The sequence below is a fragment of the Erythrolamprus reginae genome, chromosome Z, assembly GCF_031021105.1.
Source record: "Erythrolamprus reginae isolate rEryReg1 chromosome Z, rEryReg1.hap1, whole genome shotgun sequence".
Classification (NCBI taxonomy): domain Eukaryota; kingdom Metazoa; phylum Chordata; class Lepidosauria; order Squamata; family Dipsadidae; genus Erythrolamprus; species Erythrolamprus reginae.
In genome coordinates, this window is record NC_091963.1 from 11,305,512 (window position 1) to 11,328,384 (window position 22,873).

Genomic DNA, 22,873 nt, shown 5'->3' on the forward strand with positions numbered 1-22,873 from the left:
GTACAAAAACTTTAAAAAGTAGTGCAAGATCGGAAAAGGTAAGACCTGGCCTTTAGAATTGCCAAAAGTTAGACATGACCAAATGGATAACATCTTCAATTTAGTGGGAAAACTGGATGCAGTAGACAAAATTTGAAGTTTTAAAGAAGTTGATTTAACAGATTTTACTGATGTCCTTCCTGGAAAGGTTTGGGAAAGATTGCTGGGATGGGTAAGTCAGTGGCCTATGTGACCAAATGGAGAAGATCAGGGGCTCAGTGAGGAAGGGGTTGATTGCATACTTTGAATTCAATTCCCTTGTTGTTATTGGGCTTTTACTGTAAAACTGGGCCAGTCCACAGAAGGCAGATTAGTATTTTTGGCTATGGATGGTTGTAGCGAAGCAGCACTGTGGGAATATATTATTCCCCGTTGCTGGTTCGCTTCCTCCAGGGCTGTGTTGCTGCACCCACATTGCACACCCATAGCCATGCCGTACATGTGCATGCTCAGTGCCAAAAATTTGCAAAAAATTTAAACCCTCCCCCCAAGATGGTGGTGCATGCACAGTGCCAGAAACTTCTACATGTGCAAAAGAAAAAAAAATCCAAAAAAAGATGGTGGCGTCCATGGACAGGCACCAACCGAACTAGCTCCATGAAGTCACCAGCAGTTTGCTACTGGTTCTATAAAACCAGTACAAACCAGGATGAACCTCTGAAGTGGTGGAATTGTATAAAAGCATATTAAAATAAGGGAATACTTTTATGTGTATATAAAAATATTTCCTTAACTTTTTTACTTTTACACAAAAAAGTATCCCTTTATTTTAATATCCTTTTTTCCAATTCCACAACTTGTTACTACCGATGTTGGGATAAACAAACTTGGTTACTGATTTTGCGTGCTAAGCTTTCCCAAACCCTTTTGGAACCTGACAGTGTTGATAGGGAGTGAGAAATCCAATCCTTGGCTATTCTCCTATGGCATACCGCAGGACTCTGTACTCTCTCTACTCCTGTTCAATATTTACAAAAAGTTACTGGGTGAGATCATCAATAACCATGGGTTGAAATATCATCAATATCCTGATTCACATGTCCTCATGACCTGAGTGATGCAACACTCTCATAATGCCTGGAGGTATTAGGGAACAACAGACTATAACTGAATTCTGGCAGGACCAAGTAGTTTTAGGTGTATGATGGAATGTCATCATCCAGGTCTTTGACATCTTTAGTTCTGTGGTTGCACTGCCCTGTTCAGAGCCACTTTGCATCTTGGGGGGACTTGCAACATTTTCTCAAAGATCAGGTGGCAGTCATGTCAGTCATACGTTAACTGAAGCTAATGCACCGGCTGCAGCCTTTCCTGAATCAGAACTCTGTCAAGCAAAGGAAATCAGGAGTCCAGGCAATAAAAATGAGCATAGCTTTATTGTGTGCTAATGCTCTCTATAGGAATATGAAGTACTAATGGTCAAAGCAAATTGATAGTAGATAAGCAGATAAGCACCCTCTGCAGCAGGGGTGTCAAATTTAAGGCCCGTGGGGTGCTTAGATTTGGGTCAAGGGGCCACCATGCAAACAGCAAAGGACCAGCCCATGGTACCTCTGCCACAGAAAATGGAGTTCAGGAGGACCATACACAGCCCCACTGAGCTCTGTTTCTGAAGGAGGCTGTTGCAGCAGAAAATTGATGTTGAGTTGGCCACACCTACCCAGGCCATATTCCCCCAGCCCCTTGAGATAAAACACAACCCTGATGTGGCCATCAGTGAAATTGAATTTGACACCCTTTGTCTATGAAATTCCAAGTGGGCTGATTTTAGATTTCTTGTGGGTGAAAATGGAGACTATTGATACATTTGACTTTTCCCTCGAGCTCAGACTCTGGTAGTTTATAACCTCCCTATATTCTATGATTTTTGTTGAACTACTGCAATGTGCTTTACATGGGGCCACCCTTGAAATGCCTTTGGAAGTTTCAACTGGTACCAAAGTGTGGCATCAGAATTTAATTTAATTTAATTTATTTGGCTTGTATGCCACCCAATCGCAGTCACGGCCCTGCGGCCAGGTCTTCACAGCCTTTTGGAAGGATAATAGGATGGGTGTAGTGCAGACATTAGGAGATAGTTGGTTCCATAATGTCGGGGCAGCCACATTGAATGCTCTTCCACATGGGCCCATGAACTTACATTGTTTAGTCGATGGGACCTGGAGGAGGCCAACTCCCGGTGATCTAATTGATCTCTGGGAAGTACATGGCAGGAGACGGTCTTGTAGATAGGCTGGTCCTAACCAATGTAGGGCTTTATAAGTAATAACCAATACAGTAATACCTCATGATACGAACTTAATTGGTGCAAGGAGGAGGTTCATAAGATGAAAGGTTCGTAAGACGAAACATTGTTTCCCATAGGAAACAATGTAAAGTCAATTAATCCGTGCAACCAACCCCCCCCCCGGCAAAAAAACGGCTTTCGGCGACTGCTGGGAAGCCGCGCGGCTGTTTTAAAAGGTGACAGCCGGCCTGGGGGGCTTCCCAGCACCCCCCGGGGTTCGGGGGGTGCTGGCAAGCCCCCCAGTCCGGCTGCGACCTTTTAAAACAGCCGCGCCGCTTCCCAGCTGTCTCCTGAAGCCGAACGCGGAAGTTCGGCTTTGGCGTTCGGCTTCAGGAGACAGCTGGGAAGCGGCGCGGCTGTTTTAAAAGGTCGCAGCCGGCCTGGGGGGCTTGCCAGCACCCCCCCGAACCCGGGGTGGGGGGGTGTGCTGGGAAGCCCCCCAGGCCGGCTGCGACCTTTTAAAACACCCACGCCGCTTCGCAGCTGTCTCCCGAAGCCGAACGCGGAAGTTCGGCTTTAGCGTTAGGCTACAGGAGACAGCTGGGAAGCGGTGTGGGTGTTTTAAAAGGTCGCAGCCGGCCTGGGGGGCTTGCCAGCACCCCCCCGAACCCGGGTTTGGGGTTTGGGGGGGTGCTGGCAAGCCCCCCAGGCCGGCTGCGACCTTTTAAAACACCCGCGCCACTTCGCAGCTGTCTCCCGAAGCCGAACGCGGAAGTTCGGCTTTAGCCTGAGGACCTGGCTCTGCTAGTTGGCCTGGGGACCAATGGTGGTTGCTTCTGGTTTGGACCGGTTCGCACATACTGGTGGCTGAATTTTGCATCCACTGTCTGAATTTTGCATCCACTTGCTGAACTGGCAACAATGGCTGGCTGCAGATGCCTTTGAACCACTTCTCCGATTGCTACAGCCAGGAAAGAACCCTCTGCACATGCACAAATGGTCATTTGCGCAAGGTTGCAATGTGAACTGGTAGGGAAGGTAAGCGGAATCCATTCCTGCTCGGTATCAAATAGGAGAGTACATCATTGGAGGTGTTTGCTGCACTGTTGACCCCACCCTTGAACTTCCTGCTCTACCTTTCGCTCATCTTTTCAATTTTGTATTATTGTACTTCCATTGTTTACATTTATTGTTCTTTTAATATTGCTATTTTGCTTTCATTTTAATCACTTTCTATTTATTGCTGTAAGTAACTTAATGTAGCCCCACGGCGAGATGGGTAGCAAATTTAACAAGTGAAATTAAGTATAGTATGTATGTATATATTATAATCATTCATTTAGTGACAGTTCGGGATTAAATTTGGATATTTACAATTGGTTCATATTTATGATAATTGAAGTGTGGCTGGGTCATGTGATCCCCTTTTGCAAACCTCTGACAAGCAAAGTCAATGGGGAAGCCAAATACACTTAAGAAATGTGATTCACTTAACAAATGTGGTTAGAAAGGTAGCAAAATGGGGCAAAACTCAACATATGTCAATTGGGCCCAAGTATGATAATAAATCAAGGACTGCCTATATCAGTAAACATGGCTTGAAATTATACCTCTGGATGGCATCAAGTTGCCTTAATTAATAAAAAAAATATGCAGACCACATTCAAGAGTACTGATTGCTGTCTTGGGACTTGATAGTAAGGATCAGTAGAATTTGGTGCCAGACATTTTGTAGATTACACTCTGCAATTCCGTTGACATGGTTTTATTTAGCTTTTGAACAGATAGGAGAGAAGCATATCCCTTTACTTAAGAATACAGTGATACCTTGTCTTACGAACTTAATTGGTTCCGGGAGGAGGTTCGTAAGGTGAAAAGTTCGTAAGACAAAAGTTCGTAAGACAAAAGTTCGTAAGACTGTTTTCCATAGGAATCAATGGAAAAGCGATTAATGCATGCAAGCCCAAAACTCAGAAAGCTGGAAGCCGGGCTGCCACCGCCGAAGGAGGCTTGAGCCTCCTGGTCCTCCCCGCCCCTTCGCCGTACGTGTCATCCTGGGTGAAGCGCTGGGGGGTGGGAGTCAGGAAGGTTCTCCTGCTCACCCCCAGCCGAAAACACAACGGAGGTCCACGGCCGGCGGCGGTTTGAGCCTCTCTTTGCTCCACGCCGCTTCGTCTTGCCTGTCACCCTGGGCGAAGCGGTGGGGGAAGGGAGTCAGGCAGGTCCTCCTGCTCCCCCCTCTAGCCGAAAACATAAAGGCAGTCCGCTGCCGCCCGCTTGAGCCAGGATGACAGGCAGGGCGAGGTGGCGTGGAGCAATGGGAAGCTGAAGCCGCCGGCAGTTTGAGCATCCCTTTGCTCCGTCGTCCTGGACGAAGCGCTGGGAGGAGGGGGTTAGGAAGGTCCTCCTGCCCCACCCCACAGCCGAAAACACAAAGGCGGTCTGCAGCCGCCTGCTTGAGTCAGGATGACAGGCAGGGCGAAGCGGCGTGGAGGAATGGGAGCTCAAGCCAGCAGCGCCCCGGCTTTGTGTTTTTGGCTGGGGGGGGCAGGAGGACTGGCCTGACACCCCGTCCCCCAGCGCTTTGCTTTCCGCCGTCCAGAAGGATGAGGAAGGGGGGGTATCTTGGCCAGCCGCTGGAAAGCCAGGGGAAAATCCCAGGCGCTTCAGCTGGCAGTCGGGAGGCGGGGAATCTTGGCGGGGGTGGGAAACGAATGGGAAATCCCATCGGGTGTAGTCACAAGGCAGGGGAATCCCTGCATCAGTAAGTGAGCGCAGGCGCAGTAAGAGAGCCCAGGACCCGGCCTTGTGTTCGTAAGACGGAAAGGGTTACGAGGCAAAGAAATCTTAACCCCCGGGTTTGTATCACCTCAATGGGGCCTCTCTAGGAATCTCTTGGGAGGAAACAGGGCTTTCACCCTCCCTGTGGTTTCCCCAATTGCGTGCATTATTTGCTTTTACATTGACTACTATGGGAAAATTGCTTTTTCTTACAAACCTTTCTACTTAAGAACCTGGTCACCGAACGAATTAAGTTCATAAGTAATTTCAATCTGTATATAAATCAAAGTTAATCCACGAAGCTCATGGTGACCCAGCTGCCTGGGAGAACACCTGGGTCCTCAGAGAATTAGAAAGCTTAAATTCTTCATAGTGGCCATGGTAAGAATCTTTCGGTTATCAGTTTTATAAGGAACTGAGTAACTAAACAATATTACTGCGTGGTTTTCCATGGATGAAATAAGAGCTTGTTTTACCTCGCTTAGCATTGCAGTAAGTAGGCTGAACATTACCAGGAATTGATTTTAGACTTTTTCACTTTCTAAAAAACAAGGTCAACCTTATTTTAGTTTGCATTATTTCTGAGATTCTCAAGTTTTTGAGTTAAGTAAAATGACAATTGACTTAAATAATGCAGTTTATCCACTGTTTTGAAATACTGACTATCTCTTTTCTTTTTTCTAGTGAACTGGATGATGACTTACTAGGAGAAGATTTGTTGATTGGCAAAAAGGTAAAAAAACAGCCTGTTTAAAGTATATGCTTCAGGCCATCATTAGTGTAAAAAGCAATTTGACTACTTTGCTTAAACCAACATCAGCTCCTGAACGTTTAGAATCATCTGTCTTGCTGTTCCAGTAAAGAAATCCAAATTTTGTACTGGAGGCTTTCTTGTTTATTTTGTACAAATACATTTTTATTACCGTTTGTATTCATTTATGTCGTAAGTCCAGCTCAAAAAAGTGGTTTTTTTCCTCCCCCCACTAATTTTAGACTCAGTCTGATATGTCAGATGAAGAACTGAATGATGATCTCCTCCAAAGTGATAATGAAGAGGATCAGCAAAATAGGTTTGTGCTTTGTTTGAGCCAAGTATTGTAGCTTGCTTTCTACATTACACATTCAGATTATTTGTTTGTGTTCCTGCCCTAGAATTGGGGGTGGGTTCTTCCCAATTCGGACCAGATTGTCCAAACCATTCGCAACCCGCTGGTGACGTGAAAATGACATCACGGATCTTATTCGGGCGATTCTGGTCTGTGGGCACCGCCATCTTTGAGGGGTGTGGTAACTGCTGAGTCCTAATGAAAGCAATGCCTTCAAAAGGGACTAAGAGCAACCCAGTGGGGTCACCCACGAACGCAAATCCTAGAAAGTAGAACCTGGACACATTCTCTCTCTGGGTGGAGTGACATGGTGTAGAGCCATGCGCTCCTATTTATTTGGGAACATGAGGAAATGGGGTATGATTACATATACATGTCAAAATGATACATCAGCCATACAACTTCAAAGGTATCTTTGAGTTTCTTCTTTTCCCACACATATCAAGGAACGATCTTCATATCAAGGAAGGATCTTCTAGGAACTTCCTAAAAAGCAGATGTTTATTCGCACCTTTTTATCTGGCTTAATCTTCCTTAATTGGCCTGCTGGTTTGTGTGCTCCAGGCAATGAAACTTCCCCCCTTTGATCCTATAATGTCCTGTCCGGAGTTGTAAAGCTTTTGAGATGTTTATTCTGAGCCCCTGTTCCCAGGGATGCAGATTAGGCGAGTTTACAGCCTTTCCTTGTCCCGGGTTTTTAGAATCAGGGTCACACAGAGTATATATATATTTTTATGCTAGAATTCCAGATTAATAAAAATCCTATCCCAACATAACTTGCTATACTGCAACAGAGGAGGGGGGGGGGAGATTTTTGGTGGAACTTTACGTCTTTGTTTCAAAAAGAGCCCTCCCGCCCATCCCCAGGCTAATACTCGCCTTTATTTCTTCGCCTAAAGCACAGCTGATAAACTCCTCAGCTGTGTTTTGGACTGAATCCCACTATGGAGCATGTGCGGGCGGGCAAAACATCTCAATGTGAACCAGTGGCGAAGGTTAGTGGAACCCACCCCTGCCTAGAATAGCACATAAAATGTACTGTTGAGTGTAAGAAGTATTATCCTTTGAAGCACCAAACATGATACATGAACATCATTTTATCTCTGCAATGGATATGAGTAAGAATTCAACTCATTTTGGGCTAGGTATTAAAACAGAAAATAATGGTTGTATAGGACCGGATTTCCTAGATGCATTCTTTTCAGAATTGTGGTAACCTCCTTCAAAAATTTAATTGCTTCTAGGGATTCCTTAGGAATAGCTATTCTAATGTGAATTTCCAATTACGTAACTTTTCTTTGATGTATATAAGGATGTAATTATTACTAAGGGTAATTAAAAAAATAATTCTGTTAAAAACCTCCAACAAGAAAGAGGATGCCTGGTTTGCTACATATAGGTATAGTCTTAGCTGTAAAATTGAATTAAGAACTGCTGTTTTATTCATTTGTATTAAGAATATACTTGTCCACTTATCCCTGAGGTGCTTTTTAAAAAAGCAACTGGACTTTCTTTGTTTTTCCTTGAAGATGTTTTACCTCTGACCCAACAAGTTTCTTCAGTTCTGACTGATGAGAAACAGAACGTTTTCAAGGAAAAACAAAGAAAGTCCAGTTACTTTTTGCAAAAAGCACATGTGAGACAACATGACCACAGATGCTGGATGACTGAGAATCTCCATAGACATTTGTAGAATTATTCGGGGTTTTTTTTTAATTAAATGGCTATGTTGAATTGCTTAGATACATTATTGGTATAGTTTATCTTTTCACCTTCCTATTTATTTTAAATACACATTTTTTCTCATCTATTTATTGGTGGAGGGAAATAAAATCATTCAACCAATAAGCCTCTTCAGGACTGAATAGGTACACTCTCACAGAAAAACAAAATAGATCAATGTGATTGAAAATGTTAGAAGAATTTCCTGATACATTAAACTAAAGCATTGTTCTCACTTCTTTGTCATTTGCATAATGATTCAACTATGATGTTTTACGGGAAATTTTTAGTTACAACCATCTTTAATCAATTCTGCCTTTGCTAAAGATTTCTTGGCAAAGCAGAATTACTAATTAAAATATAGCAAACCCTATATAATATTATAACATTATAATATAATATTATAACTCTATATTATAGTCTCTTAATTCAAGGCTCAGATTGTCTCTTTATTCAAGACTCAACTAGAAAGTGGCTCACATACAATAATAATTGAATTTGGGTTTTTACACCCAGGACAGAGCTACATCTTTGAAACTTAACTTTGAAAGTATCACTGCCTTTTAATTTGTTCATTTCCATGGTTTTTGTATGCTGGGTTTTTTTGTGATTGACAACTTGAATCGGCATTGGAAAGATCCAAGTTGAGTTTTATTAACCATGGCAGCTCACTTGGTGACTTTGAACCAATCACTCTCTCATCCCACCTACTTCACAGGATGGCTGGGGAGAAAAATGAAAGGAGTGCCTCATAATATCTCTTTGAATTCTCAAAGAACAAACAGGACATAAACAAAAGCCCAATAAATCATTTTCAGAGAAATAATAAAAATAAACTTGTAGATAGTTATTACTTTATGTACTGCAAGTTGGTATATTTTAAAGAACAAAAAATAATTATTTTTTAATTTGCTGAGTTGACAGGGTTTTATGGAAATTTTTATCAGAACACCTGTGATTCCTTCTCAGAATTTAGATAGGAGCTATTGACACAATTCAAATTGAAAATTTGTTGATGTTGATCCTTCTAAGAAGTAAATGCCAATTCTAGCATGATGAAGTATATTCAAACACACCCATTTAATAAAAACATAAAAAAATTTAACATTTTAAAAAAAATCAGTGCCCAATAGTATCAATGTAGTTAGTGCACTAAGTGGAAAACAGATGCTGATCTCCTGTGTATATTTGTTAATCTGGAATTTAAAACTGAATGCAATTTGCTCAGTAACCCCACACTTTATGCCAAGCTAATCTATTAGGTCCTATAGTTGGTTTTTCCCCTTTGGTCAAATAGCCGACTTTTGATGAAACATTAATATATGTTTGCATGTTATTATGCTTATTTGATGAAACAGTGATACAGTGATCCCTCGATTTTCGCGATCTTGATCTTCGCGAAACGCTATATCGCGATTTTTCCCACCCGATGACGTCACTCTCTTCCTTTCTCATCTTTCTTTCTCTCTCTCTTTCTCTATCTTGCTTCTTCCTCTCTCACACTCTCTTCCTCCCTCTCATCTCTTTCTTTCCTTCTCTCTCTTTCTCTATCTCTCCCCCTCTTGCTCTCGAGCGGCGGGCGGGCGGGCGGGCGGGCGAGCGGCGGGCGGGCAGCAGCGAGGAGCCAAAGATCGGGGTTTCCCCTTTGCGTGGGCGGCGGGGAAGACCCAGGGAAGGTTTCTTCGGCCGCCCAGCAGCTGATCTGCTTGGCAGTGCCGCAGCAGCGAGGAGCCGAAGATCAGGGTTTCCCCTTTGCGTGGGCGGCGGGGAAACCCCGATCTTCGGCTCCTCGCTGCTGCGGCGCTGCCGAGCAGATCAGCTGCTGGGCGGCCGAAGAAACCTTCCCTGGGTCTTCCCTGCCGCCCACGCAAAGGGGAAACCCCGATCTTCGGCTCCTCGCTGCTGCGGCGCTGCCGAGCAGATCAGCTGCTGGGCGGCCGAAGAAACCTTCCCTGGGTCTTCCCCGCCGCCCACGCAAACTCCACCATCTGCGCATGCGTGGCCATGGAAAAAAGGGCGCGCATGCGCAGATGGTGTTTTTACTTCCGCACCACTATATCGCGAAAAATCGAGTATCGCGAGGGGTCTTGGAACGTAACCCTCGCGATACTCGAGGGATCACTGTATATGTATGCATGTTATGACTTATTGGCATGAAATCAAGTTGATGTACCGTACATCAGTTAATTTTTACTTAATGTGGATATTGTTGCATTCTATGCAAACTTCCATGCACAGTAATAATGTACTCATATAAACTAAAAACACATTTCTTTTTGGCTGTATTTTAGTTCTCAAAATGTCACTGTGAGTCTTAATGCTGCACCTAGCGTGGTGACAACCTTTGAGCTCACTGAGAATGCTAATGACTCATCTATTCAACAAGACTTAGAGTATGAACAAGGGGAAGAGAAAATTGATTATGACAAATCAGATGTTCCTGAAGAATATGTAGAGGAATATTCAGAAGAACAGTATGAAGGCCAAGAGGCTGAGTTGACAGAAGATGAAATAGAATATGGGGAAGATCAGGTTGAAGAAGTGAATTATAATGATGAAGTGCTGGATCTTGAAATCAATGAAGCTCAAGATGAATTCCTGGTGAGTTCCCCCCCCCCTCCTATTTTAGTTTTTGAGATAACATTGCTGCACATGCTTAGGTTTTTAGACTGATTTGAAATCTGTTTACCTCCCTTGGGACCAGAGCAAAATTAGACCTATTATCACTGTCTGCCAGTTTCTTTATCTAGGCTGTGACAAAGTTTGTGTTGACAGCTTGTTTGGCTGCAGGTAATGCTCTTTTGTCATTCTGCAAGGCAGTTGAGAATCATGACCTTGAAGATTGTATCCTTAAGGAAGAAAACAGCTTTGTGTGGTGGAGAGGCAGTGCCAATTGTTAGAAGTACTTAATGCAAAAGCTTTTATCCAGGCTTTAGACAAGATCTGATAAAGTCCTGCGAAGGTGAAAAGATTATTGACCTGCTAAAGACATCTTTAAGGTGCTAATATTCCAAAGTGATTGATGTTCTGCTCACTCATTTCTACCCTCCCTCCCTTTTTTGTAATTGAGAACTGTCTAAACCTGAATAAAGAGATTTGAGGTTGCTTTAGAACACGTCATATATATAATTTGTTTCGGTTTCAATGTTTTCTGCGTACATTGCTCTGAGTTGAAATGGGAATAGATTTATTGCCATTTATTAGAGGTATTTCTCAATTAAAAAAAAAAACACTAGCAAATGTAAATGCATTTATTGATCCTTTATCTTTAAAGCCTAAATCACATAATAAAATGCTGTGTGTTATTCTTAGATGCATAAAATATAAATAATTAATGGAAAGTACATTCCATGGAAAATAAAGGTATTGTATCGCTCTCAAATTACTTGAGTATTTAATTTAAAATCTGAAATCCTACATTTTAAAGGAAATTAATGCGAACGATCTCATCACTATACCATGTAAGCTGCCTGGGAGCAATTAATTTTCATTTTATGGAGTAAGGTCATGGGGGAAATTCGACTGGTTTGGACCGGATCATGGGTAGTGGCGATTTGAAGTGGTTCAGTGAACTACTAAAAACCACCCTTGATTGGCCCCGCCCATCCCTGCCCGCTCACCCGCTTGCTGTTCACCCCTTCCGCTCTGTGTGTATGCCCGAGAAGGAGAAGACCTGGCTGAACCTTTCTTCCTGCTTTACCAGCAAAGGGATGGGAGCTTGTTTGTAAGGGAGCTGCGGCAGCCTTCCTGTCTCTTTAAGGCACTTTGATCCCCGGGAGGGAGGGGCCGGGGAGACCCTAAAGGGAGCAGCTCCACTGTGAAGGGAAGGAGAAAAGTCAAGTCACATGACACCACCAACACCAAGCCACACCTATAGAACCAGTATGGGAAAAAATGTATAAAGTATATATGCTTTAAGTAAGTAGATGTAATTTTTCCTACCTCACATGTTTTAAAAAGTGTAATAATTGTAGTAATGCTGATGTTATGTTTTAAATTTTAAGAAGATTTATCTTCTAAATTATTGATGCAAAAAATAAATAACTACCGCATATAGATATTATTTTAAATGTGATGTTGGTTAAATTGAGACCTATAAGAAAGTAGTGTATTTCACCCTTTGTAACCTTTTTATAATCATGGAGATTCCAACTTCCCATCCTTTAAGTTTTAGTTGCAACAAGGTATAAAGTTGTCCTGGTTAGTGTTAATTAAATGAAAAGCTTGCTTGGCGCAGCAGGTAGAGTGCTGTACTTTAGGCCACTGCAGCTGACTGTAGATCTGTATGTCAGCGGTTCAAATCTCATCACCGGCTAAAGGTTGACTCAGCCTTCAATTTATTTATTTATTTATTTATTTATTTATTTATTTTATTATTTAGATTTGTATGCCGCCCCTCTCCGCAGACTCGGGGCGGCTCACAACAAGACACAACAAATCGTAACAAATCCAAATAAATGTAAATATTTAAAAAATTTAAGAAGAACCCCAATATACTAACAATCCTTCCGAGGTGGGTAAAATGAGGACCCGGATTGTGGGGGCAATAGGCTGGCTCTGTTAAAAAGTGCTATTGCTAACATAGTGTAAGCCCCCCTGAGTCTAAGGAGAAGGGGGGCATAAAAATCAAATGAATGAATAAACGAATGAATGAATGAATAAATAAATAAATATTTATCTTAAGCACTATTCACCATTTAAATACTAATTCATTGATAAAAACTAATTTGCATAAATCAGCTTTATATTTAAGGTAGATTTAAAATGCTGTAGGTAGAAAAGGAACAGAAGTATGGAAGTTTGTGATTTTTTTCCAGTCTGTTAATCAACTTGGAAAGATTGCAGTTATAGCAACCTCTTCTGAATAAATAAGCAGTGGTATATTTAGAAAATAAAATTAGTTTAAATGAAAGGCTTCCTTATGCATTTCTTTCAGGGTGAAGATAATGTACAATCTTATAGTGGAGAACAAGTAATTGAACAACAAGAATATGTAGCTGAAGAAGCGTTAGAAGAGGTTGCTGATTCCCAGTCACCTCCAAATGAGTCAGAAGAGGTACTGCAGAAAAGCTGGAACATTAAAAACAAAGCATATTTTAGATAGAATTTTCAGTTTGGTATTAATCTTTGGTATTGATTTTCTCAATATTTCTGTTATGAAAGTAGCTATAAAGAGAAATAATGATCCTATCCTAACTTTCAGCAAATGCTTATTTTCAGGGAAAAACTTGAGATACGAAGGCGAGTGGTATACATGCTTCTTCTATCATAGTTGCTTTTGGCAGCCTTTATAAATAGTGTTGCTGTTATAGACACACTCCAGTCATCAGCCAATATTTCCTTTTCTTTTCATACCTGAAATTCTTTAACCCCATCTGTAGCAGTGCTTTTGGAGCAAGAAGGAAATGAACAGTACTTTCTCTCTTTATTCTTTGTTACTAGAAATTCAAAACTGCTTAGCATTACACCAGAACTAACTGTTCTGCATTCAAGTATCTCCTGCTTGATATAAAATCCTTGATCATTTTTCATTTTGTTCTTTGTGGAAACCAAGTCGCCTTTTTCTAGCATTCTTTCTATGTAGTTGAAACAGTTTCATTCATCTGCTCACAATGTTGTCATGTATTATCTTTATTCCATAGACATCATGGCTTATTTGCTAGCAAGTAGATGTAAAACAACAACAATCCCAAGTAACAACAGCTCAGTTGTGCTCGAGCGACATTTTTCTAAGTCAGTCTTCTGCAAGGTTTTCTCTCGAGATTTCACATTCCCTGTTCAATTTGATTTCCTTCTTCACTGCATCAAAGGAAGAACAGTCTTAGAAGCTAGTGATGAAACCTGAATCTTGGCCAAATATTTAATATGTATGCTCCATTCCAAAATAATTCTGATCCTTCAGATTTCAAAACTGGTGGAGGAAAAGATAGAGACAAGAAATTTAGAGTGACTTAAAGCGGCCGTCCATGAGAATACCAGTTATTACCTGAGCAATAAGTTTATTTTTCTGTGATGCATTTATTTTATTTTCCTCTTCTACAAGAGGCTAGCTGCCACTCTTAGCTTTCACTGGCTGTATTTGAGGGAAGGGATTATATTTGGATTTAAGATTTTCCTCATCCTCACTTTCTTTTGAAGCCAGGAGTGGGAGCTTTACTGGATTGTTTGACAGGCACTTAATTTCCCCCCTTATATCACCTTAAAATAAGGGCTCATCATTGAAGTTAGTGTATTCTTTAAAGTCTTAGTTGGTTTGCTTGGTATGTAAATTCTGTGATTTTCTTCTTTTAAGGATATTGAGGCACTTCCTGTAACAGAAAATACAGTGCTCTGTAGATTAAAAGTAGAATTGTAGGGCTTGAAAAAATATCTTACAGGCAGGTAGTACTGACATTAAAAAAGAATTCAATAATTCCTAACAAATTGATTTCAATAATTGAAGAATATAGCCTATAAATATTAAAACACTAGTATATACCATGCAAACTGTAAAAAAGTAAAATAGTATTTTTATGGATTTCACTACACAGGGATATTGCCAAAGCCATCCAGTTGAAAATGATATACAGTACTGTATTTTTTGGAGCATAAGACACACACCCTCACACACACACACAAAAGGAGGCTGAAAATTTGGGTGCATCTTATGGTCTGAATGTTGCTTTTACTAAGCTTTTTTCCCAGTCTGAACGAGGCCCTAACCATCTTCCCTTTGCCTACATTTTTCATTGCTGCTCCCTCTGACCATCAGATGAGCCTGTTTTCAGCCCTAACAAGGTGCTAACAGTGAAGCAATCTTCCCTTGCTACGCTAGCCAGAGATTTTCTGCCATTGTTTTCAGCCCTAATGAGGTACTAATGAGTGAAGCAATCTTCCCTTTGCCTGATTTTCTCATTGTTTCTCTCTGAAGAGATAGAGAAGTGAAGAATTGTCAAAATGTTTTTTTTATTCCCACCCAGGGGATAAAAAGCAAGCGTGTGCACTCAAAACCAGAAAACTGATAGTGAACTAAAGATGATCAGACTAAGGATTAGCCAGTTGAATATCTGGTAGGCAGATTATTTTTCCCTATTTCCCTCCCCCAGAATTAAAGTGTGTTTTATATTCCGGTGCATCTTATACTCCAGAAAATAAGGTAATTGTCTTCCACTCAAATTTCATTTCTATTACACTTCCAATAATGTTATCTCATTTCCTCTTTTGTTATGTTTTTATGGGAGATTATGCTTTTATGGGAGTCCTCTTAGCCTGGCAAAATTCTTAAGCAGTGTAGACTTCTCCAAGTTATTTTTAAAAATTGCAACCTGATATTCATCCTTTGGAACTCAGAGTAAGAAACGGAGCATTCTCCTGTCTTCACACGAAACATTGATTTTTAGTGTAGATTTCTGGGCAGTGATTAAAGAGAAACATTTTGGAAACTTACAGATGAGATTTGTAAATTCTGAAGTGAAGAACTTCTTGGATGAGAAGTGAAACATCTTCAAGGAAAAAAGTCCAGATGCTTTGGATCTGGATGAGTGAGACAAATCCATAGACAAGATACAAAGATTGTAGTTTTGCCTGTTCAACAATTGCTCTCCAATGAAATCCACTGGTCTGAATGTATGGCTTCTATAAATGTTATTTCTGTAAGGGTATTTCAGAATGTTAGCTCTTATTAATAAAAAATGTTGATTCCCAAAATGCAATTTTTGAGCCATTTTTCTCTTTATTTGCTTGTCCTAAAATTGCACAATTTTGTAAAGTGGTTTACCATAATATCCATAATTACTATCAACCGAATTTAAAAATGGATTAATTTTTTGCATTTTTTTAAAAAAAATCACTGTTTTTTCACATATCCACATAGTGAAATCAGTTAAATTTGACATATGCCAACGATGTAAAACTATTCAACACCACGGACAACACATCTACTCTCCAAAAAGACCTCGACTTTGTCTCAGATTGGTCTAACACCTGGCAACTTCAAATATCAACCAACAAATGCTCTATCCTCCACATCGGCAAAAAGAATCCAAACCTCATATATAAACTGAATAAACAAAATCTCACAGCCAACTCCCACTCAGTAAAAGACCTTGGAATGCTAATATCAAATGACCTAAGTGCTAAAGCCCACTGCAACAATATCGCCAAAAAGGCTTCTAGAGTTGTTAACCTGATCCTATGCAGCTTCTGCTCCGGCAATCTCACACTACTCACCAGAGCCTACAAAACCTTTGCCAGACCAATCCTTGAATACAGTTCATCTGTCTGGAACCCACACCACATCTTGGACATCAACACCCTAGAAAATGTCCAAAGATACTTCACCAGAAGAGCCCTTCACTCCTCCACTCAAAACAGAATGCCCTACGAAAGCAGACTATCAATCCTAGGTCTAGTTTGTATTATATAACATCATATTAGAACTACGACGCCTAAAACACGATCTAAGTATTGCCCACAAAATCATATGCTGCAACGTCCTGCCTGTCATGGACTACTTCAGCTTCAACCGCAACAACACAAGAGCACGGAACAAATTCAAACTTAATATTAATCGCTCCAAGCTTGACTGTAAAAAATATGACTTTAGCAATCGAGTTGTCGAAGCGTGGAACTCATTACTGGACTCAGTAGTGTCAACCCCTAACCCCCAACATTTCTCCCTTAGACTATCCACGATTGACCTCTCCAGGTTCCTAAGAGGTCAGTAAGGGGCGTACATAACTGCACTGGCCTGCCTTTCGTCCCCTGTCCAATTGTTTCTCCTTATCTCATATATCATATATCTTTTCTTCCTTTCATATGTCTTCTCCTCTACTTTTATATCTTTTCTTTATATAATACTTCATGTCTATCCTCTTCAATATGTATTGTGTATTGGACAAAATAAATAAATAAATAAATAAGTATTGAATGAGTATGAGAATTTTAAGAAAGACCTCTGGTTTATTATTGCATGATGTATGGACAGCTGATATGATGTTATATAATACAAACTTTGTAAATATGTAAAATCAGCATTTGACCCTTTTCTCATCTGTTACAGGCAGTAATTGAAAATCTGGAGTTTCAACAAGACTATAAGGAAGAATCAGATGAAGAAGAGGAAGATAATGAAGAATCTGGTCGGTTACGTTTCAAAACTGAACGGAAAGAAGGAACAATTATTAGGCTATCAGATATAACAAGGGAGCGAAGAAACATTCCAGAAACTTTGGGTAAGACTTTAAAGGAATGGTTAAAAAAATAGATTCTTAATTGGTTGTAACAGAGGTGGATAAAGTTGACTTTTCTATGACTTATGGACTTCAACTCCCAGAACTCCTGAGCCAATCGTGCTAGCTGAGGAATTCTGGGAGTTAAAGTCCACATGTCATAGAAGAGCCAACTTTGCCTACCCTGGGTTATAACAATAGACTAGCAGAGTACATGCACAATTGAGGAATAATACAAAAATAAAAATATAAATAATTGTGGTGAAGGTGTGAATTATTAGCAGTGAGGCTGAAAGGAAAGTAAAATATATAAAATTAACTAAAATTATTTTCAGTTCAAGAGCACTTTTATAATGTTTTATCTGTGTATGGAGAGTCCTCTTTGGCTTATGTATAATTTGTTCAGTGTCCATTAAAATGCCTAAATTATGGAAGAGTTGAGAAAGTGGAAGTACATTGGTGTTCAACTGTCCAAGCTATCACACTGATCACGTACTTGGGGTACAGGGGCTCTGGTGACTAGTTTGCATTTATGATGTTGAAGAGGGGACATGATTGTGTAAACAGCTAGCTTCTCTGCTGGTTTTCCATAAGCAAAGTTAGTGAGAAAACCAGCAGAGAGAGTCACCGGTTGTTGTCTCTCCTGCTTTTTCTACCCACTTATAGCACCATGTAGCTGATGTTGGCCATTCCCTGATTCACACACTGTGTCTGAATCAGTCCTCATTCCTTGTGTGCTTATATGGAACCACGCTCCTTCCCACTTAGCAAGCTGTAAAAATTGGGGTTATAACAACAACAAAAACGAGGACTGCTAGGATTGCTCTTGCTAAGCTTTATGGTCATGTGAAGTGCTCTTATGACCACATCAAGTAACTGCAATTTCGACCCCAATTGCCATTGTAATTCCAGGATGATCTGTATTTATTCAGGATGGAAAGTTGTTAAATATCTTGTGGCAGTGTTGTATGTGTAAAATAATATAATCTGGTAAATTTAGATAGGACTTCTCCTTCCTAATGCGGGGCCAAACGTGTTAAGATGTCACACAATGTCTATTCAGCTTCAGGTCAAATCGGCTTTTCTTGGAAGGACTGGCTAATTAAAGATGCTACTGTTGAAATCTCAGATTGATGTCATAGCAAGGTGGAATCAGGCAGGTTTAGTAATGAATTATTAAGAGTCACAGTGTGACATCTTGTGAATAGATTGTTATTTTCTATCAGAACACGTTGCTATAAAACTATTACAGGAGTACCTTTCTTCTCCAGTGCACTTGCAAGGAGAGCCCAGTGTGGGGTAATACTCTAGTCTGATTGGTAGGGACTGAGTTTAATTTGGAATATTAAGTAGGTACCACTCCCTAGTTACCTCAGTCTTAAAAAACTCAGCCGTAGTAAGGGACTATGAGTTTGCTCTCTTCAATTTGACTGTTTTTTCTTGTTAATAAATGCAATTTGATGACACATTTAGTACTGTAACTATTTTTTTAAATTTCTGTTTCCATATCCAAGTAAGAAATCTCATGATTTGATGTTATGGCTTTAAACCTCTCATGGGATCCCTGCCCTCAGTAGGCATTACCCTCCCCGCTGCTGCTATTTCCTCTGCTTGCTCTTTTGTGATAGATAGCAGCAGCCTGGAGCAGAGGTCCTTGGTCAGGTCGCTATCCTCCGCGGACACACCCGTTGGCGCCGCAAGCAGATTGACCATCGAACATACCTGCCGACGTACTTTTATCGGCGTTTTCAGAGCGGCAAGGCGAGCAAGGCAGCCGCATGAGTGCAGAAGTGTCTCTCTGCTCACATCCACAGGCTCCGGCAATTCAGAAAGCGATGCCGGGTGTTTTTTTTCCTGCCGCCTCACAGCTGATGGTCATGCCTGACATTTTGAGAGGCGAAAGCACGCTCTACAGTACCCTAATCTAAGGCATCAGCTGAGGTTGTGAGGGTTTGCCATGGCAGCCATGACACACCACCATTTTGAGTAACTAAAATGTGGGCGTTTCTTTTGCCTCAGTAACAGGCGCGTGGCCGGTGGGCGTGTTTAAGACACCGTGCCGTTGTCATGGCAACAGTGCTCAGGATGCACTCACACACATGCGTGTTAGCTCCCTATACTGACAGCTGGTCTTTGAGGCTCTCTTGACATTGTGATTTTACCTCAGATGCTACTGGATTTAAGCAGCTCATGTGTTTTTCGCAGTCAATTAAATTTCATCACGATTGTGGCTGAGGAACAAGCCCCTAGCGTGGAAGGGACATCTTCCCTCATCACGCCCCTTAAAGCAAAAGATAAGGCGCCTACCGTTAAGGCAAAATCCAAGTCTTCTCAGGCTTCCACTTCCCTTAAGGAAGCAGAAAAGAAAATAAGGCTGCTGGAAAAACAATTAGAGGTGGCCCAAAAGCAAATATCACTTGCCCCCAATGGGAACAGTCTCACTGCCATCTGCCCTTCACCTGGTGCCTACACCTACTCCAGCTTCCCCTATGGATCTAGCGGGGCTGGCAAGTGCAGCAACAGAGGAGGACTGGTCCCCTGAATGCATACAAGGACCAATTCCATCTACATCAGTAGAGGCCTTCACTTTGCCTAGACCTGCTGGAACATGACCTTCAGTGACTCAAGCCTTGCCACAGCCACCTCAGCCATTACAATATATGCAGCTCTTGTCTGCCACCTTTACACCTATGGCAGCTGGGCTATGTAGCCTACAAGACCTGTGGCACATGCTGTCACCATCCATACAAGATATTGTTGCAAACACTTACTCTCAGGGGATAGCTGCGGGAGTGCAACAATGCACCTCCACTGTTCCGTCCCGTCCCACGGTCAAGGATCCTTGGGCAGTTCAAGCTCTATCATCCTTTCCAGAATCAATGGAAGGCAAACCAGCGCCCAGAAGGCAAACCAGCACATCACACTGACAGTGATGCAGAGGACGACTTATCAGAGGATGAGCAAATGCCAGAACAACCTGCCTTTGCGGGACTTTTCAAACCATCTCTGTTTAGAATCCTTTTACATAAGACAAAGCAGACTATTGACTTGGCGGGCGCAAATAAACCAGCTGAGTCCTCATCGGGCATTCCTCCAGCAGTTGTACTTTTTACCATGCCTCAAAAAAGAGACAGATCACATTCCATCTTCTCAACTCTTCCTTGAGAATATCAAACGATCGTGGGAGCATCTGGCGACAGAGTAAGGGCCTTCCACAGTGGAACATAGGTTTTACACATTTGACCAGAAGATTGAGTCCTTACTGGAATTCCCACCATTGACAAGCCGGTAACGAGTCTTGTATCAAAAGCCTTTGTACCATCTGACATGGCAGACGGGCTAAAGCCTGAAGACAGGAAGGCAGAAAACCTGGTGTGTAAGACTCATCAGATGGCAGCCTGGTCCTTACGAGCAGCCTCAGTGGCTTCCTTTTTTAACCGGGCCATGATAATGTGGATCCAGGACATGCAGGCCAGGCTGAGTCCGGAAGATGTCCGTCTTCACCAGGATTTGAACAAGCTCCTCGCAGCTACAGAACTTTTAGCGGACGCCACTGTCAAAGCAGCTAACTTTGTGTCTAGAGCCATGGCATCATCCATATCATCGCACAGGCTTATATGGCTCCGCATTTGGCAAGCACATGTTAAGGTGAAGTGGCGCCTAGCGTCATCCCCATTGCAAGGTGAGAGAAACTCTTTGGGGAATCCTTGGATTCTGTTCTTATCAAAGACAAAGATAAGAAGAAGGTGCTTCTGAAAGCGAACAAACGATCGGAAAGGTGATTCAACCCCTTCTTCCGGAGGCAGCCCTTTTGTTCCGAGTCCTCCTCGGCCCTGGCCCGGGGTTCAAGGTCATACTTTCAGGGTTCTTACAATCAAGGGGCATACTGCAATGATAGACCCTATTTCGCTGATCGCAATAGATCCTATCAACAAAGCAGATGCCCCTTTAAAGGTTCCAACCCCAAAGGGTTCTGCCATAACAAGTGACTCTCTCGATACCCTTTCCCTAGGAGGCAAGCTGCGGAATTTCGTTGCCTCCTGGGAAACCACATCCTCAGACACTTGGGCATTAGCAACTGTGTCTCAGAGTCTGCGGATCGAGTTCTCTCACACACCACCCAATTGTTTTCTACCATGCCCATTGACTTCAGACCCACAGAAAAGGGCTTCGTTACACCAGGAGGTTGCTCATCTGCTAGAGATACAGGCGATCGAGGAAGTGCCACAACATCAATAAGGCAAAGGTTTCTATTCAATCATCTTTGTAGTACCCAGGGCTTCAGGTGGCTATCAACTGATACTGAACCTCAAGCAGGTAAATGTTTACGTTCACTACAGGAAGTTCGCTACCGAGTCGCTCCGCTTGATTCTAGCTTTCATTCACTATGGGGATCTCCTCACGTCCATCGACCTGAAAGAGGCCTACCTCCCCGTCCCCGTCCATCAAACCTATAGACAATTCCTACGCGTTTGTCTCGACGGGGCCCACTACCAATACAAAGCAATGCCATTTGGCCTATCATCAGCACTAAGAATGTTCACCAAATTGTTGGACGTTCTCATGGCCAATCTATGTTAACAGTCCTTATGCCTCATGGCGTACTTGGACGATATTATCGTGCTTTCTAAAACACCAAAGCAGGTATGAAAGGACTTGCAACTGATTATCCAAACCTTACAGTCTCACGGTTTCACTGTCAGCAAGGCAAAGAGTCACTTGAGCCCGACAACATGCCTTCCCCATCTAGGCACGATTATAGACACCAGATCATGCATGGTTTACCTGTCCCCCAAGAGGCAAACCAATATCCGAGAACTAGTGAATGCCTTGTGGAATCAACCCCATATTCCTCTATCCTTCCTGTCAAAAATTCTGGGTACCCTGGTATCCTGCATAGACATTGTGCCGTATGCTCCTCACCATAAATGCCCATTGCAATGCTTCTTGCTTCCATTTCAAAAGACAAGATCCAGCCATTCGCACAGATGGGTGACTTTGGACCTGGGAGTCCAACAATACCTAACGTGGTGGACCTCTCCAGCGATACAATGGGGCTTGTCGTTTTGTGCACATGTCCGAGTAAGTATAACAACGGATGCCATTTTGACAGGTTGGGGGGCTCACTCATCTTCGCAGGTGGCTCAAGGCCTCTGGAAGCCAAAGGAGCTGCAGGGAGTGAATATCAATTTTTTAGAGCTCAAAGCGGTGTCTCTTGTTTTTCGCAGCTTCATACACCAAGTGGAGGGACATGTCCTAATTCTAATGGATAATGTTTCAACCCATTCTCACATCAATCATCAAGGGGGACCGAAGTCTCACAGGTTGATGCAGGAAGCAGAATTGCTGTCTATTTGGGCCGAAAACGATCTGGCCTCCCTCACAGCAGAACATATCTCGGGATCGGAGAACCTTTAAGCGGATTGGCTCAGCCACACGGCCATAGACCCGGTGGAATGGTGCTTAGATCCCAGACTGTTCCAAGACATAATCAGATGGTTTGGGATCCCTCTGATCAACCTTTTTGCCACACATTGCAATATGCAACTTCCGTGATTCCTTTCCCGCTTTCCTTCTCCGGGAGCGGAGGGAGTGAATGCACTGCGTCAGCCTTGGCCGCGATGCTTGCTTTATGCCTTTCCACTGACTTACCTCATCCAAAGAGTAATCAGGAAGATCCTGTTGGAACAAGTCGAGGTATTGCTACTGGCTCCTTACTGGCCTCACCAGCCATGGTTTGCCAACCTGAAGGACTTCTCCGTCTCTGCACCTTGGAGAATACCGGACCA

General features: G+C 42.2%; 1 protein-coding gene across 10 annotated transcripts in view; it reads left to right on the forward strand.

The window, feature by feature from the left end:
- The window catches only part of RBM33 (RNA binding motif protein 33), a 154,971-nt gene that overhangs the window by 10,839 nt on the left and 121,259 nt on the right, over positions 1–22,873 (forward strand). For 6 of the 10 annotated variants that reach the window (XM_070728283.1, XM_070728287.1, XM_070728284.1 and 3 more), the window contains exons 3-7: positions 5,732–5,780; positions 6,041–6,117; positions 10,167–10,476; positions 12,812–12,931; positions 16,916–17,087. In XM_070728283.1, the coding sequence (XP_070584384.1) occupies positions 5,732–5,780; positions 6,041–6,117; positions 10,167–10,476; positions 12,812–12,931; positions 16,916–17,087 (728 nt within the window). The remainder of the gene's footprint in view (positions 1–5,731; positions 5,781–6,040; positions 6,118–10,166; positions 10,477–12,811; positions 12,932–16,915; positions 17,088–22,873) is intronic. The other 4 variants (XM_070728286.1, XM_070728285.1, XM_070728289.1 and 1 more) reach the window with 1 other exon arrangement.